The sequence below is a fragment of the Podarcis bocagei genome (genome assembly GCF_964188305.1).
Source record: "Podarcis bocagei genome assembly, chromosome: 5".
Classification (NCBI taxonomy): domain Eukaryota; kingdom Metazoa; phylum Chordata; class Lepidosauria; order Squamata; family Lacertidae; genus Podarcis; species Podarcis bocagei.
In genome coordinates, this window is record NC_138129.1 from 15,181,101 (window position 1) to 15,194,636 (window position 13,536).

Below are 13,536 nucleotides of genomic sequence, written 5' to 3' on the forward strand. Positions count from 1 at the left end.
CAGTCCTTTCCGGCTTTCATTCAGGACAACAATGCAAAAAACTACCCCAAATTAAAATGGTCAAGTAAGCAGATCACAACTCAAACAGAGGGACAAGGAAAATGCTGGACACTCCCCACCCGCAGAGCATTGCAGCTTTAACATTAGAGTATTGTTTGATGTTGCCAAGCCGTGTAGGACGTGTCTGTGAACACACTCTGCTTCTTCAATTATGTTATATCTATCCAACCAACCACCCATCCAAACAGTACTCTCTGGGTCTGGAGGATTTGGGGGTGGCCCCAACCACAGTCATATGCAGGCAAAATCTGAAGCATGCAAACAGAAAATTGGGGGTAAACACCCATAAAATGCTTGCACGCTATTATCAGAAAGACCCCGGGCTTGGGAAGAAGCTATAGAGAATAATGTAATGTTTGTATTGCATGGATTTCCTGCTGGTGACCATCTAACACACCAGGCAACTAAATATGTGAACCCTAAGTGACAAACAAGCCTGGGTAGATTAAACCTGCCCAAATTCAGATCAATACAGTAGTACCTCGTGTTACATACGCTTCAGGTTACATACGCTTCAGGTTACAGACTCCGCTAACCCAGAAATAGTGTTTCAGGTTAAGAACTTTGCTTCAGGATGAGAACAGAAATCGTGTTCCGGCAGCACGGCAGCAGCAAGAGGCCCCATTGGCTAAAGTGGTGCTTCAGGTTAAGAACAGTTTCAGGTTAAGTATGGACCTCCAGAAAGAATTAAGTACTTAACCTGAGGTACCACTGTAGATGCAAAGCTGAAGGTGACATGACAACAAATATATGAGATGGGGGTTATATAAATATTTTATAAACAAATAAAATACAATAAATGGACCATGCAATTTTATGTTAGAAGCCAACCAAATCTTAACAAGTCCCCAGTCTCATGAATCTAAATTATCTACAAAGGAGGCTGTAAAACTTTCACTTGGCTGTATTTCTTTGTGGTCAAAATCAAAGGCATCTCAAAATGTTCGATTCTGCAGTCATGCCATAGGTCAAACCGGAAACTGCACCCTGGCTGCTGCCACAAGCACACCTAAAATAGGGTTGTGCATTAGATTCTGATAAACCCCATTCTCCCAAGAAATAGTTATGGACGCTTACTTAAAAAATAATAAACCAAAACTTTCACAAAAGCCTTTTTGGCATACTGATGTAAATAAGTAATCAAATCATTTTAAGAGAAGAACAGTAGATCTAACCTAAAGGGAATTTCTTCCAGCACCTCTGAAACCCAGATACTAATGCTAATAATTTCAATATTTATACCCTGCCCATCTGGCTAGGTTGCCCCGGCCACAAATACTACATATTTGTTTACAATTTTGTGTGACAAATCAGAGCTAGCTGCTTCAGTTGTATTTTCTGCAAGTTTTACTCTGCTAGACTTTTAAAAAATCTTTTTTTGCAATAATGTACTCTCTACCATATTTACTAAAATGCAACCACATCAAGAAGATCTCCTAAAAATTAAGTTTATCCAAGAGAATGGACTCTTCGGAACACTGCAATTTTCTGAATTCTGCAACTGAAATACCCTAATGCAACCTAAGTGCTCGGGACTACAATGACCATGAGCCTCTGCCAACTCCAGAATCACATGGCCATGCTGAACGGATGTTGTCGTTAAAGCAGCAAGTGTACTTGAAATAATAATGTACTAGTCTCCTTTTACCCTTGGCTGCAATTCTGTCCCCTTTCTGTTCTGTATCTCCCTTATGTCAATTTCTAGATCAGAGGCGGCCATGGTGGGGCAATGCAGAAGATGTTGGACTATGACTTTCATTAGTCCTAGCCAGCAAGGCCATAGTCAAAGAACACCAGCAGGGCACCACCTTGCTCTAATCTAGATTGCTAGCCCCTTGGGGCAGGGACCAGAGCTCTCATTCTTTGTAAAGCACCATGTCAATGTTCCATGAGCAGAGTTACAACCTTCCTTAAAGGCTGTTGATGAAATCTGGGTGTTAAGAGTAAAGTAAGGTAAAGGTAAAGGGACCCCTGACCATTTGGTCCAGTCGTGACTGACTCTGGGGTTGCGGCGCTCATCTCGTTTTACTAGCCGAGGGAGCCGACATGCAGCTTCCGGGTCTTGTTGCCAGCATGACTAAGCCGCTTCTGGCGAACCAGAGCAGCGCATGGAAACACCGTTTACCTTCCCCCGGAGCGGTACCTATTTATCTATTTGCACTTTGATGTGCTTTCGAACTGCTAGGTTGGCAGGAGCAGGGACCGAGCAACAGGAGCTCACCCCGTCACGGGGATTCGAACCACCGACCTTCTGATCGGCAAGTCCTAGGCTCTTTGAGTTAACCCAGAGCGCCACCCGCATCCCCTGAGCCCATTAAATCAATTGACTCATGAGAGCTCCAACTAACTTCACTGAGCTCAATGGGCTTACTCAATCTGACTTAGTCAGAAACTACCCTTAATCTTTAACTAATTTCTGGGTGTAGCCAAATACTACTCTTAATCTATAGTTAAATTGCTACAGTCTGCACCCAGCAGACTGAGGGCCATTTTATACATTCTGGAGAATCAAATGGTATAGCTTTTCTGGGGCTGTAATACTTTGAGCTGTGGGTGAGGGAGGAATTTCGAATGCTCTGCCCTCCCCATCGAAAAACTCCCTAAACACAGGTATGTCAGGGAGAAGGGTAGGATGACCCAGTCTTACAACATTGACAGGAGGAGCGTTCCAATATGCAATCTCTGGCCTGAAGTGCTATGAAACAGGAGAAGCTTTGCTACTTGTTATTCCTCAGTGGAAGGAATAGTACACCCATTTATCCTTTGTGCAGGATTCCGCCCCCCCCCCCAACTCATCATCAATGGTTAGTTACCTTTAACATCAGGGGGAAGGATTAAAAAATCCAACCTATACTATTGATTAGATGACCCTGCTAAAAATAAACACTCAAGTCTCTGGCTTTATTTTCGTTCACCCAGGAAAGTTTAGTCGAGGGTTTCCTAAACTTGGGTCTCCAGCTGTTTTTTGGACTAAAACTCCCATCACCACTAGCTAGCAGAACCAGTGGTCAGGGATGATGGGAATTGTAGTCCAAAAGCAACTGGAGACCCAAGTTTGGGAAACCCTAGTTCAGACATTTTTGCTTTGTGAAACTGATGGGAGGTGGAAAGAGCCATGCTCACTTTCTCTGCTAAGCAGAAAATTTTAGATCTTGTTTCAGTTCTCCATTCAATGACAAGCGAGAGCTTGGAAGGAGCACTGCTAAGCCTCAAGCTATTTCTGAAACACCATGCTTGATCTGGGAAAGAAAAGGCTGTTGGCAAGATATTAAAAAATCCCAGATTGAATGTTTAAAGTCCTTTCCCTCCCTTTTTGAAGGCAATGAGCTAAATCTCCAGACAGTGGAGATTCCACTCAAAACAGGTATTTGTGTGTTCCACAAGTATTGACACCGCCAACTGTAGAACCCCAAGAAATTTAAGTCTTCAATAGCCACAACCCACCAGAACGTCTCTCTTAAGCAAGCTTTAGAAGTGAACATGCTCTCAGTAGAAGAAGATCGTGCCATTAAATGAAAAGCAAAAAGCAAATCTGACCTAAAACTGCACAAAGGATGCATTTCAAAGCAAGTAGTGCTGGCAAGTAACGGAAAATTCATGTTCCGTTGCTTGCTGAGCTAAATGGACCAATGGTCTAACTCTCTGGGCCACACTTTCAGAATAAAGATTTAATTCAGCCACGCCGATTTTTTTTTTTATAAGATTGGAAAACAAAAAGAAAAAACTCCCAGCAGTGCTTGGTTTTGAAAAGGTATCCATCCATATCCAAATAAAAAAAAATATTTTAATACTATACTATACCACACTGAAATGTTTAAATGTTTTATTGAATCTTCCTGCTACGCTTCCCATCATCTCCTGCCACAATCCATGGCAGGAGAACCACTGTCCTAACCTGTTTATGAACAGGAAAGAAAATTGGTTAAAATAGCTTGACCACAGATCTTTGTTTACTGCCTATCTAATTCCATTTGGGGCATGTTTCATCTAAAAGAACAGGAAGAGGATCTGGTGCTGTTCTGATAGTTGCAAATCAGAATTAGCAGAAAGAAGCTCCAATCCCTGCTGAATCATCTCCCGGGTTTTTTCTAGTTAACATTCTTCCATCTCCACTGCGTGTATGGAATAAACTTTAGGTCTTGGTATCCGACAGCTTAATGCTTGCTCTTGATTAAGCAGAAAGACATTTAGCCAGTGATTTCAACGGAAGGGAGCAAAGAGAAATAGCAGCCGTATGATAAACTGTCCTAATAAAAATAGCAAACAATTGCATAATCCAAGCTTTTTCCAATTCTAGTAAAAACCCACTTGGGAAAACCCACTTGGAGCAAAGATGAAGAGGATATGCCAAAAGATCAAAGGCTGTGCCAATTTTCTCCTCTACCATCATGCAGGTTTCAGTCAGTCATGTGCAATTAAAATAAGTTAGTGTGCTCCCACTGAACTTACGGAACTTTCAGCAAACTAGCTCATCGTACCATGGTAGAACATGACAATTTTCAATAAAGAGCACATGTCTCAGGTGAGCCTGCCTCCTCCATTTTTCAGGATAAATGAGAGCCAAGTAAACCTGGAACTGCTACATGGTGCGTTATTCTTTGATGAGGAATGCTGCATATTAAGCAAAGGTAACACAAGAAGTTTGGGGATGTACAACTAAGGTTGAGGCTCCGTGCCACACCTGGAATACAATGTCTCCTCCAACCCAGGAAAAGAAGAGGCAGGGATCTTCAGTCATACAACCGGAACTCAGGTGTTCTCAAAGTAACAACCACTCCAGTCTGCCCAAACAGGAAAATCACAGCCTCACCACCACCTACCACCAGCTCTGAAAATACCAGCCTGCAAACATTTCCAATAAGAGCTAACAGCTGTTCTACAACCAGCTGACAATGGCTGCGTACCAGTTGCCTATCAACAGGGTGGAAGAAAATTATCTTCCAATTTACAAAATATTCTGTGATATTATCATCCAGCAGCAATTATTCATTGCCAAAGGTTGGCACGCAAACAGCTATGTGCAAGCCTATGCTGCCTTGTCAAGGATAGGAGATGTAGTCCAACTGCATCTGGAAGGCCACACGTCACTCAGCAGCTGTTCACTTTACCTCCATGTCAGGAAGACCTTTCCCCTCTTTCAACTTCTGCATGTGAGCTACTAAAAAGCACAGGAGCAGGACAAGCAGAAGGAACAACTTAGCAACCCTATTCACAGGTCTCTGTACTTATCCAAGGAACTAGCAACTTGAACCATCAGAGAGAATCACCCTGCTTACGTTAACATAACTGCTAGTCTCCAGGCCAAGATTTGTTTTCTCTTCCGGCTCACTTCTAATGTGTATTAACCAGAACTTCAAGTGTGTTCAAGGGCTTCCAATGGTACTTGCTGTGCTTTTCTCTCTGCATGTAACGCAGGCATAAGCAGACAAGTTTGCAGCAGGCTGTTTGGTGAAAGCAGAGGAGCATATTCTCTGTGGTGGCACCTAGACTTTGGAATGCCCTCACTTGTGTGGGTCAAGAAGTGAACAGAGTCAGTAGCCAGCTCTAAATCCTTCTTAAAGACACTTAAGTTTATCCCAAGCTTTCATGGCTTCTGATTCCTAACTCATAGAACTTATTTTTTTTCTTTTGGTGCACTGTTCACTTTTTGTCTATGGCCTACAGTTTTTTAAAAAAACGTTTTATTTTATTATTGCAATTATATGAATTTTAATTAGATTTTATGTCAATCACTGAAGAGGGTGTGTGTGTGTGTGTGTATGAAGGACCACTGCGATGCCTCCCCAAGAGATTCTGAAAGCTTCTTCTGACCTTACAGTTGCAAAGAGGAAAACAGGGACTGTCTACAAACCTGTAGGAGGAGGAACAGAAGAGGCTTCCTTATACTGAATCAGTCCACCAGTCCATCAAGTTTAGTACTGTCTACAATGACTGGGAGATCCCCAGAATTTCAGGCAGAAGTTTCTCCCTGAAGATGACAAATATTGAACACGCATGCAAAATGCAATATGCTCTAGCAAACTCTCCTCCCTGTAAGAAGCTTCTTCACAGCTCCCAGAGCTCCCTAATTCTGTCTTCTGCATTCTTAATTCCTGCCCGAGCAAGACTTGAGTAAAGACTTGTTGGCCACCCAAGCACCTATATATTAACGATGCCACCTAGGAAACCTGAATCACTTTTCCAGCTCTCACTCCCTTGGAGTCTCAAGCCCTTTTTCTCCTCTTATTATTTATTTACTGCACTGTTTTGCAATTAGGGCAGAAGTACCTGCTGAAGCACTGGTGACATTTGCCTCAAAGATATGCAGCAATCCTAAGCATTCTTACTTAGAGAAGACAGATTAAATCCATCCTTCTAAAATTGGATGTGTGGGTGCAAATCTAAACAAATATACATGGCGTAATAATGTTCACTTCGTCCTCTATGTTACAGAGTTGAGTGCTTTTGCTTGCAGTAACGACATGTTTTTGTATACTTTTTTTTACTCCCCAGTAAACAGCAGTTTATTTCTAGCAGAGAACACAGCTTGCATATTATGGAAGTGTATGAGGTCTCACCTATTTAATTTTTATACCTCCCAAAGTTAAAAACAAGGCCTTAAACTAAATTAGAAAAAATGTACTGTCAATACATGAGAAGGCACTATGACTGCACAAAGTGTCAGTGAAGTATGAATTCCTCTCTACAGCATATCTGCACAGATAAAAGTCACAGTCCATTACTTGATTAACAGCAGAGTAATGGGATTACTTTAGAGTAAGTGGGCTGAGAACTTAGGGAAAGCCTATATCTATATATAAGAAGCAATTTGAGTATAGGGGCTGCTGCACATTATTTCTGCTGCATTGCTCCTCAGCACTAATACATGGCAGGTGCTATCAACTGCCCATCTATAGTTACATAGGACAAACAGGGCAAATATCTATAGAAGAAAATAAATGTGCCAGAAACAACAACACAAAAAACCCAGTTTTTTCAATATCCCAGGAAATTTTATTTCTGTTGCCAAGGTCAAAGTAAAAATAAAAAGGGTGGATACAGCATGGGATTGGAGCTCATTTGCCAGTTTCACTCAACTCAAACAGGCCTTAATCATCATTTAGGGTGGTTGTCTTACTAGAGACGGTCATGAGATCACGAACAAATTAAGCTCTAACCCAGAATTATTGGGTATGCTAGCACCAATCTATGGCCTTCAGGGTCTGAACCTTATTTACTTCAATTGAGTGCCTAATGAGTCATAGAAAGATGGTATCTCCAAGTTCAGTGTGTGTCTATTTTTAATCTCACCTTACACCAACAGTTCCATCACATATTCATTAGATCTGTACGCACACAAGTGTGCCTATATGGACATGCCATGTTTAATGAAGCAGAATTGAGTCTGGACTTGCCTCCACAATTAAACCAGCATTTTCATATTCCTCAGATACATATTATAATGGCTGCTGTCTCACATGCATATGCACCGCTGATGTTTCATCCACATGTTTATAACTGAATTGCAGCTTTCAGTAAAGTGACAACTCTTTTCCTGCAAGGAGACCAAGTATGTGCATGAGGCAATTAGACAAAACAATTCACCCTATTTCCAAATACATGTCTAACTGCAACATCATGTATGTACGTTTACTCAGAAGTTCAACTGAATTCAGTAAGAGTTAGTCCCAAATAAGCATGCATGCACTTATTTAGGACTTACTCCTACGTAAAGGTGGAGTCTGGGAACAGGAGCAACACCACTGCAAGCAGAAACGTTTCTGATCCACTTTATAAATAAGTCTGCTGGTTGCTGCTGTGTAATCTCACCGTATTGTATTACCAGCAGCCCTGTCCATGAAAACATCAGTGTTTGATTTCTAAAGTATAAACCCGGTATAACACCCTGAATCAGAGGCACGTATTAAAAGGCCTCTCTTTAGTTAGGATTCCAAAAACAGCAGATGTTTTTATCTTAACATGCAAAAGGGGAATAAGGAGGAGTCAGCCGTTTACTGTTACACACTAGGCCAAAGGTCTTAGAATTTATTGCCACACAAAGTGAAACCCGTTCCACACTTTCAGGCAGTTTTTAGGCAGATGTAAGGTTGCCGCAGGCAGTTAAAAGCAATGTGACTCAATCCCAGCAAGATAAAAATTCCAATTGTCATTCAGCTACCATCAATTGACAACAGATGCCCACACACTTACCTGGGACTCACTGGCCACCGTGGGGCTTCTGAGTAAGCATGCACAGGATTGCGCCCTAAACCCTTAATCTGTTGCAAATGTTAGGCATGCTTGCTTGACTCCTACTGAACTCAATGGGACTTATTTCCGAGTGAACATAATTGGGATCAGGCCGATCAACGCACCCAGCGCTAGCCAGCTACTTTACAAGTGTGACACGTCATGAAGCGCTATTTGTTGCTGCTGTGCTTCTTCACATCCACAGCACACGCTTCCCTAGGGAGCCGACCTCACTGTCCCGACCCCCACCAGCGCGCGATTGTGCAACACCCGCAATTGCATTTACAAGTTTGCAAATGTTTGTTTTTCGTAAGAATCGGGGAGCCTGTCAAGTTTCCCGAGACGGATCTTCTGTGCCTTTCTGCAAACGCAGATTAGCTCCGTCATTGCCGCCGTCAACGAGGGATCCGTAGGCCCCCGCCCAAACCAAGGATCGAGAGATGCTTCCCCCATTGCACCGCGGAGCATCTACAGGCTTAAAACGGGGGGAATATATCCCATTATGATGCCTCTTGGGGCGATCGATCCCTCTTGGCTGCTCCCGCTTCTGAAAGGCTGCTGCGCCCGGCAAGGTTTTGCTTCCCCGGGCATCCAGGGATCGAAGCGGAGGAGCAGCGCCAGGGCCCGAGCAGGCCCGAGCACAGGGGCGAAGCGCAAATGCAACAAGAAAAACACCCCTCTCTCCGCCTTCTTTTGCACCCGAAGGAGAGAAACGCTTCGAGGGCTCCTCTCGCATCCCCAGCGCCCCGAGCGAGGGAGGATTGCGCAGCAGCCGGGCGATGCCGGCGCCCTGGGGACCCCGGGGAGGCGAAGGCGCGCCCGCCGCGCGCGGTTCCCTTCCTCGACCACGAAGGACATTTCAGCAAGCCCTGCGAGCTGAGCGCCGCCGCCGCTGCTCCTTCTGCCCAACCCCGGCGGCCCCCGGAAAATGGCTGCCGCTAGAGCTGAGCCCTTTCTGGCAAAGCGGCTGCAGCAGAGCGCGCCGCCGGAGGAGCCACCTTGCCTTTCCGTTTCAGAAAATGAATAATAGTAGTAATAAAAGGGGGGGGGAGAAACAGGCGGTGGGAAGGAAAGGGAAGGCGAGGAAGCGTCGCATGGCTGCTGCATGGGCGGCCGCCCCCTCCCCGCGCCCTCCTTACCTTTGAATTTCAGCTCGTGCTGCGGTTCCAGACTCAGGACCTGCTCGGTTTTCGCCATGTTGTTGCCGCTGTTGCTGCCGCTCCTCCTCCTCGGCGGTGGAGGCACCAAGCAGGGTTGGAGAGGGAACAGCAATATATATATATATATATATATATTATATGAGATATATATATATATTTATATAAGGTTGCGATTTGGAGGCGGAGGGAAGGAGAAGAATGCACACACGCCAGGGACGCACCCGCGGCTGGTTGGGTAAGAGCTCCTTGCTTAGAGGAGCCTGGGAAGGGAAGGGAAATAAGCGCGGAGGAGGGAGGTGGCGGCGGCGGCGGCGGCTCCGGTTCTAGGGCGGAGGGAGGTGGGGGCGAGACGCGGCAGCACCCACCGGAGGCTGTTGCACACAGCGAGGGGAATAAGCCGCCGCGCGCGCCCCCAACGCGCACACTCGCTCGCTCGCCGACGCTGCTGCTGCTTCCTCCCTGCCTGGCAAGGAGGCGGGGAGGACGATGCAGCAATGGCAAAGGGGGAGGGCGGAGAGGGAAGCTGCAAGCTGACGTCTCCAGCCGGCACGGGCGGAGTGGGGGGGGGGGGCGGCAGCAAGAGGCAAACCCAGCGCTTGGGGAGGCGAAAGGAACGGCGCGCGTCATGCTGGGCGGGGCTTAAAAGGGAGCCGGGAGGAGGCGAGGGCGCACGCGCCGCGGAGGAAGCGCGCAAGGAGCCGCGCGGGGGGGGGGGGGGAGAGGCGCAGAGGGCTTACTCGGGAGAAAGCAGTAGGGGGTCCAGCTGGCATTCGAGTAAATGAGCATAAGTATTGCACACTTTGGGTTTTGTTACATACTCTCGACAATAGGGAGGCGTCCTATGCCATTATTATTATTATTATTATTAAAAACTGCTCCTTTTCCCTTATGGGGTATCCAAGAGCCCGTATAGAGTCTTTAAGTGGATGGTTTTCCCATTAGTGATGTATGGAAGTGAGAGCTGGACCATAAAGAAGGCTGATCGCCGAAGAATTGATGCTTTTGAATTATGGTGCTGGAGGAGACTCCATTCTGAAGGAAATCAGCCCTGAGTGCTCACCGGAAGGACAGATCCTGAAGCTGAGGCTCCAATAACTTTGGCCACCTCATGGGAAGAGAAGACTCCCTGGAAAAGACCCTGATGTTGGGAAAGATGGAGGGCACAAGGAGAAGGGGACGACAGAGGACGAGATGGTTGGACAGTGTTCTCGAAGCTACCAGCATGAGTTTGACCAAATTCAGAAGGCAGTGGAAGACAGGAGTGCCTGGCGTGCTCTGGTCCATGGGGTCACAAAGACTCGGACACGACTAAACAACAACAACCTATTGGTAGGAGAAAATAACAGGCCAACCAGAGACTATTGAGAAGCAAAGCAACTAGTAAGTCAGTTCTTTATTAAACTGTTGCAACAAGGTTCCCACTTACCACATGCAGGAGGAAGAAGAGACCCAGAACAATGCTGGGCAAGCCCTTGCATAGACTTTTGCAGTGCTTTTCACACACACACACACACACACGTTTGGGGTACTCTCATTTTCCTACTCATAAACCGCTTCTGGCGCAACAGGACACCGTGGCGGAAACCAGAGCACATGGAAACGCTGTTTACCTTCCCGCTGGAGTGGTACCTATTTATCTACTTGCACTGGTGTGCTTTTGAACTGCTAGGTTGGCAGGAGCTGGGACAGAGCAACGGGAGCTCACCCCGTCATGGGGATTCGAACCGGCGACCTTCCGATTGGCAAGCCCAAGAGGCGCTATGGTCTAACCAGCATTTCGAATTGTGCCTGGAAATGGGTCCGTAGCTAGTGAAGCTGTTTCAACAAGGGAGTGACATGCTCTCTGTAATTGGCCCCAGTCTCCATTCTGGCGGCAGGATTCTGGATCAGCTGAAGCTTCCGAACACATCACATAGATGTAGCAAAGGCATGTGACACCATGGCCAGATCCTGCATCCCAAGGAGCTGGTTGCAGTAAAGCGCTGTGCAAACTGGTGGAATAGTGATGATAGTATCACAGAAGCAACTTTGCCTTAAACATTTTTCCTCACCCCCCAAAAAAAACCTTTGAAGTTTCAGGCCTTAACTAGGAGATGAACTGGAGTCTTAAATCATAGTATATTAAATGAAATAGAAAATACCATTTACAACAAGGCACCATGCTCCTTATTCTATTCAGAAGGAAAGCAATATATTTTATTCCTTCCATCTTGTGGCAGCTTTATCACACCCATTTATTTCCCTGCCTAGTTTGGCAGAGGAGAGGTTGCAAAACCAGATTCTTAGAATGATTTGGGTTTTCCTTGTTTCCTAAATGATTGGCCATTGCTGGTGAAGTTAATTACAGTGTCCCGTCGCCATTTCCTGTAGGAACACACTCGGAAGTTTGCCTATCAGGTTGGAAGCGAAACTGGGCCAGTGGTTTCTGTATTCTCAGAGGAACGATTTGGGGGGACCCCCTGAACCCTAGAATTTAATAAATGGTAGGGTTTTTATTATTTGGGATGCGAAGGGAGAAATACAAGCTGCATGGGTATTCCTTGGCTAGCCTATGCAAAGCAACCTGGCTAAGCTAGGGCCATTAAGAAACAACAGAGGGCTGTTGAGAGCTTGCCAGGGCAACTGGTTCTGAGGTGACAGGAAAAGAGAGTTTTTAGCAAGGGTTGCTGGGAAGAAGAAAGACTGGAATCTAGGGATATTCTGGGATCAAATCAGAAGCCAGGATGACTTTTCGGAATTCAGGCACTGTTTCTGGAAAATCAGAACCCTTGGAGGGTATGCTACAGACTGCCTGAAGCCCTGAACCAAAGCACAATACAGTGGTACCTCGGGTTAAGTACTTAATTCGTTCCGGAGGTCCGTTCCGGGGGTCGTTCCGTACTTAACCTGAAACTGTTATTAACCTGAAGCACCACTTATAGCTAATGGAGCCTCCCGCTGCTGCCGCGCCGCCGGAGCACAATTTCTGTTCTCATCCTGAAGCAAAGTTCTTAACCTGAAGCAATATTTTTGGGTTAGCGGAGTCTGTAACCTGAAGCGTATGTAACCTGAGGTACCACTGTACTGTGGAGACGTGCTGCAAGCTTATGTTGCAGAGCCCACGTCGTAAATAAACCTCAGCTTTTAACCAAGGTCTAGAAGACTATTTAATTTTCTAGTGCAATGTGATGTATAAAAATAGCTACTGGTCTTAAAAACATTTGAATGCAACTGGGCTCATTTAGTATGGGAGCCATGTTTTTCCAGAACTGGCTGCAAACAGAATTAAAGCAGTGATTTCATATGGCACATAATGTAAGTGCGATGTTACTCATCCGTGCCCAGCCCCATGGCTCAGAAACATCCTGTTACAGGTCTTCCTTCCCCTCCTCCAGAGAGATTTATTATTGTTATTATGCTGGCCTTTGGAATTACAAACACACTTGTGTGATGCGGTGACCTGGCAAGTGCTCCCTCCCTACGTCCAGGATGTTAGCGTGACACAAAAATCACTGTGGGAAGGGCAAACAATTTCCCTGATAAAATCGAACAGTTCATAAAGCAGTTGTCACAGGAAAAGCTTGAAGCACACCATCTGATGGGGGAAATTTCACACATACCCTCCAACATTTCCCTGATGAAAATAGGGATGTCCCATTCCATAATTTTAGTATTTATACGCCAGACATCTTACCATAGCTGTCAACTTACAGATTTGAAAATAAGGGACCAGCAGCCTCAAAAATAAGGGATCAGCAGCCAAAATAAGGGATTTTTTGGGCACAGGTATGTTCAACTTCTGAGCCCCTCCAAGCCAAAGGCAGAAAGCCCAGCCAGCCCAGCAGCCAAAAGAAGCCTCAAGCGGTGGTTCCCACAGCGCAGCAACCCAGCAAAGGGGATGCAGCAAGAAAAACCACCATCACCTCTCTGCTGGGAAGCGCTGAGCAAAGGCGAGTCCCCAGGCAACGCGGCCGATTTGATCGCCACAAGGCATGCAAGCTCCACACCCCCCAGTCGTTCTTAGATTCCTTATTGGGTGAGCAACGCAGCCAAGCAACACAGTTGGAGCCTCCCTCCTCCCTGGCCGGCAGGGAGGGAGGGAGAGGAG

The 13,536-nt window shown here is 45.8% G+C and overlaps 1 protein-coding gene and 1 long non-coding RNA gene across 2 annotated transcripts in view; both read right to left on the bottom strand.

Moving 5' to 3' along the window:
- The window catches only part of VAPB (VAMP associated protein B and C), a 46,556-nt gene extending 36,646 nt beyond the window's left edge, over positions 1–9,910 (bottom strand). Inside the window, exon 1 of the mRNA XM_081196715.1 lies at positions 9,429–9,910. Coding sequence (XP_081052841.1) covers positions 9,429–9,486 — 58 coding nt within the window. The 5' untranslated portion in view covers positions 9,487–9,910. The remainder of the gene's footprint in view (positions 1–9,428) is intronic.
- Positions 1–13,260, bottom strand: part of LOC308588418 — a 55,903-nt gene extending 42,643 nt beyond the window's left edge. Inside the window, exon 1 of the long non-coding RNA XR_014008736.1 lies at positions 13,166–13,260. This is a non-coding gene — a long non-coding RNA (uncharacterized lncRNA). The remainder of the gene's footprint in view (positions 1–13,165) is intronic.
- Between the last annotated feature and the right edge of the window lie 276 nt (positions 13,261–13,536).